Source organism: Phalaenopsis equestris, unplaced genomic scaffold (genome assembly GCF_001263595.1).
Source record: "Phalaenopsis equestris unplaced genomic scaffold, ASM126359v1 Scaffold000002, whole genome shotgun sequence".
Lineage (NCBI taxonomy): Eukaryota > Viridiplantae > Streptophyta > Magnoliopsida > Asparagales > Orchidaceae > Phalaenopsis > Phalaenopsis equestris.
The window spans coordinates 45,785,324-45,787,099 of record NW_018164444.1 but is presented as its reverse complement, the minus strand read 5'-3'; the positions used below and the strand labels follow the sequence as shown (position 1 = coordinate 45,787,099).

The 1,776-nt window shown below is 40.4% G+C and overlaps 1 protein-coding gene across 1 annotated transcript in view; it reads right to left on the bottom strand.

The window, feature by feature from the left end:
* LOC110030307 (probable glucan endo-1,3-beta-glucosidase A6) overlaps positions 1–895 on the bottom strand; it is a 1,717-nt gene extending 822 nt beyond the window's left edge. Inside the window, exons 1-2 of the mRNA XM_020732962.1 lie at positions 787–895; positions 5–706 (exon numbers count right to left, since the gene is read on the bottom strand). Coding sequence (XP_020588621.1) covers positions 5–706; positions 787–838 — 754 coding nt within the window. The 5' untranslated portion in view covers positions 839–895. The remainder of the gene's footprint in view (positions 1–4; positions 707–786) is intronic.
* Positions 896–1,776: the final 881 nt, after the last annotated feature.

Below are 1,776 nucleotides of genomic sequence, written 5' to 3'. Positions count from 1 at the left end.
CCAGCCATCGCGTCAAGCCTCTGATCCAATAGATTCGTGTAGGTGAGTCCGGTGGCCGGATCGTGGTAGTATAAGCTAGAGTTTGCCTGAAAAAGGGCGTAGTCGATTGAAATCGAATTAGGGTTTTTAGACCAGGCGAAATAGGTATAGGCGTCGATCATGAAATAGGAGGATGTTCGGCGGAGGAAATCGAGCATGGGGCGAATGATTGGGCCGGCAATGTCGGATCGGAAGCGGCCGGAAGAAGGGGGGAAGGAGGATTGGAGGACATCCATGGCATGCGTGGTGCTGATCTTGATTCCGTGAAGGGAGAATGATTTGATGGAGCGTTGAAGGCGAATCATGGAGGGGACGAGATAAGGCCAGAAGGAAGAGTTGGAGGCGGAGAGGATCTCGTTGCCGACGAGGAGGAAACGGAGGCGAATGGTGCCATAGAAGGGGACAATTTTGGTGGAGATCCAGTCATCGGCGGCGGACTGATTGGTGCCGATTGAAGGGAGGAGGCCATTGGGGAGCATGACAGAGACGACGAGGTTTGAGCCGCGAAGGGCTCGGAGAATCGCAGGGTTTGCGTCGTATATCTTAACTGCGCAGGCGTTGAGGGAGTGGAGGAGATCTATGGAACACTGAGGGGAAGGAAGGTTGTCGCCGAGTTTGCCGTAGTTGACGCCGAGGCCGTGGAAGAGAACTTTGGAGGCAGATTGAGCTGCAGGGAGAAGAAAGTTCGTAGTGTTAAACTGTTAATGATTCTTGCGTAGAAGAAAGAAATGAGGAAGCTATTATTACCATGGGAGAAGAAGAGGAAGCCAAGAAGGAGGAGGTGGACGACATCCGCCATTTTGTCCGGCGACGAGTTATTGCTCCTTTAATGCTTTATAGTCAGTTCAATGGGCAGTGTAAAATTCCATGCGTCGTTCTTTTCCATCTTAATTATGTGAGGACTGAGGACTGTTTCTGTTTTGTTTGCCCGCTGACTCGTCTCTTAATTATATATTAATACTTAAATTGGTACTTTTTTTTCAAAAATAGTGACTAAAGATAATTTGTTTTATTATTTAGCCTATTTTTATTCTTTAAAAAATGAATTTATAATATATTTAAGACATGTGGATTTATTTAATTGAGTATAAAATAAATAAAGCCCATATTTAAGTTTTAAAAATCATGCATGTGAAATATTTTATACCCACAATTTAACAAAATAAAAAGTCTTTTCGGTGAATAGATGTGTTATCTTGGGTTGCAGATAAAGCGAGCGTTTATCTTGCTGCACGTAATTTTGTACAATGAAGTTGTTGATTCGAATCACGTATATTATCATTTGTGCTGAGCTATTTCATTGATATAAATCATATGATTGCCCGAGCAATGATCCACCAATGTATTATGCATGATGTAGAATTTGTCTCATTGCACAAATGATCTTATAAGAATATAGGAAACAAAGATCTACTAGTTATAAGCTTAAGCATAAGATCACACTTTCATAACCGTCAAAATGAATATACCATATTAAGGATTTGATTAAACAAATGTTGATCCTTTACAATGATCAAAACTTATAAATTACTATTTAAGTTGGTGAATTTTATTTTTTAAACTGATACGACACCAATAAATTTTTATCATCCGATACAAATTTTGAGACAATTTTTTGAACAAGAAACATTTAAACTTCGATTAAGAATCATCCAAAGCTCTGATTTCAGCAAACTTACAGTCAAACTGATCGGCTCGATGAGACGGACCTAATGATATGAAAGTCAGTACAATTTA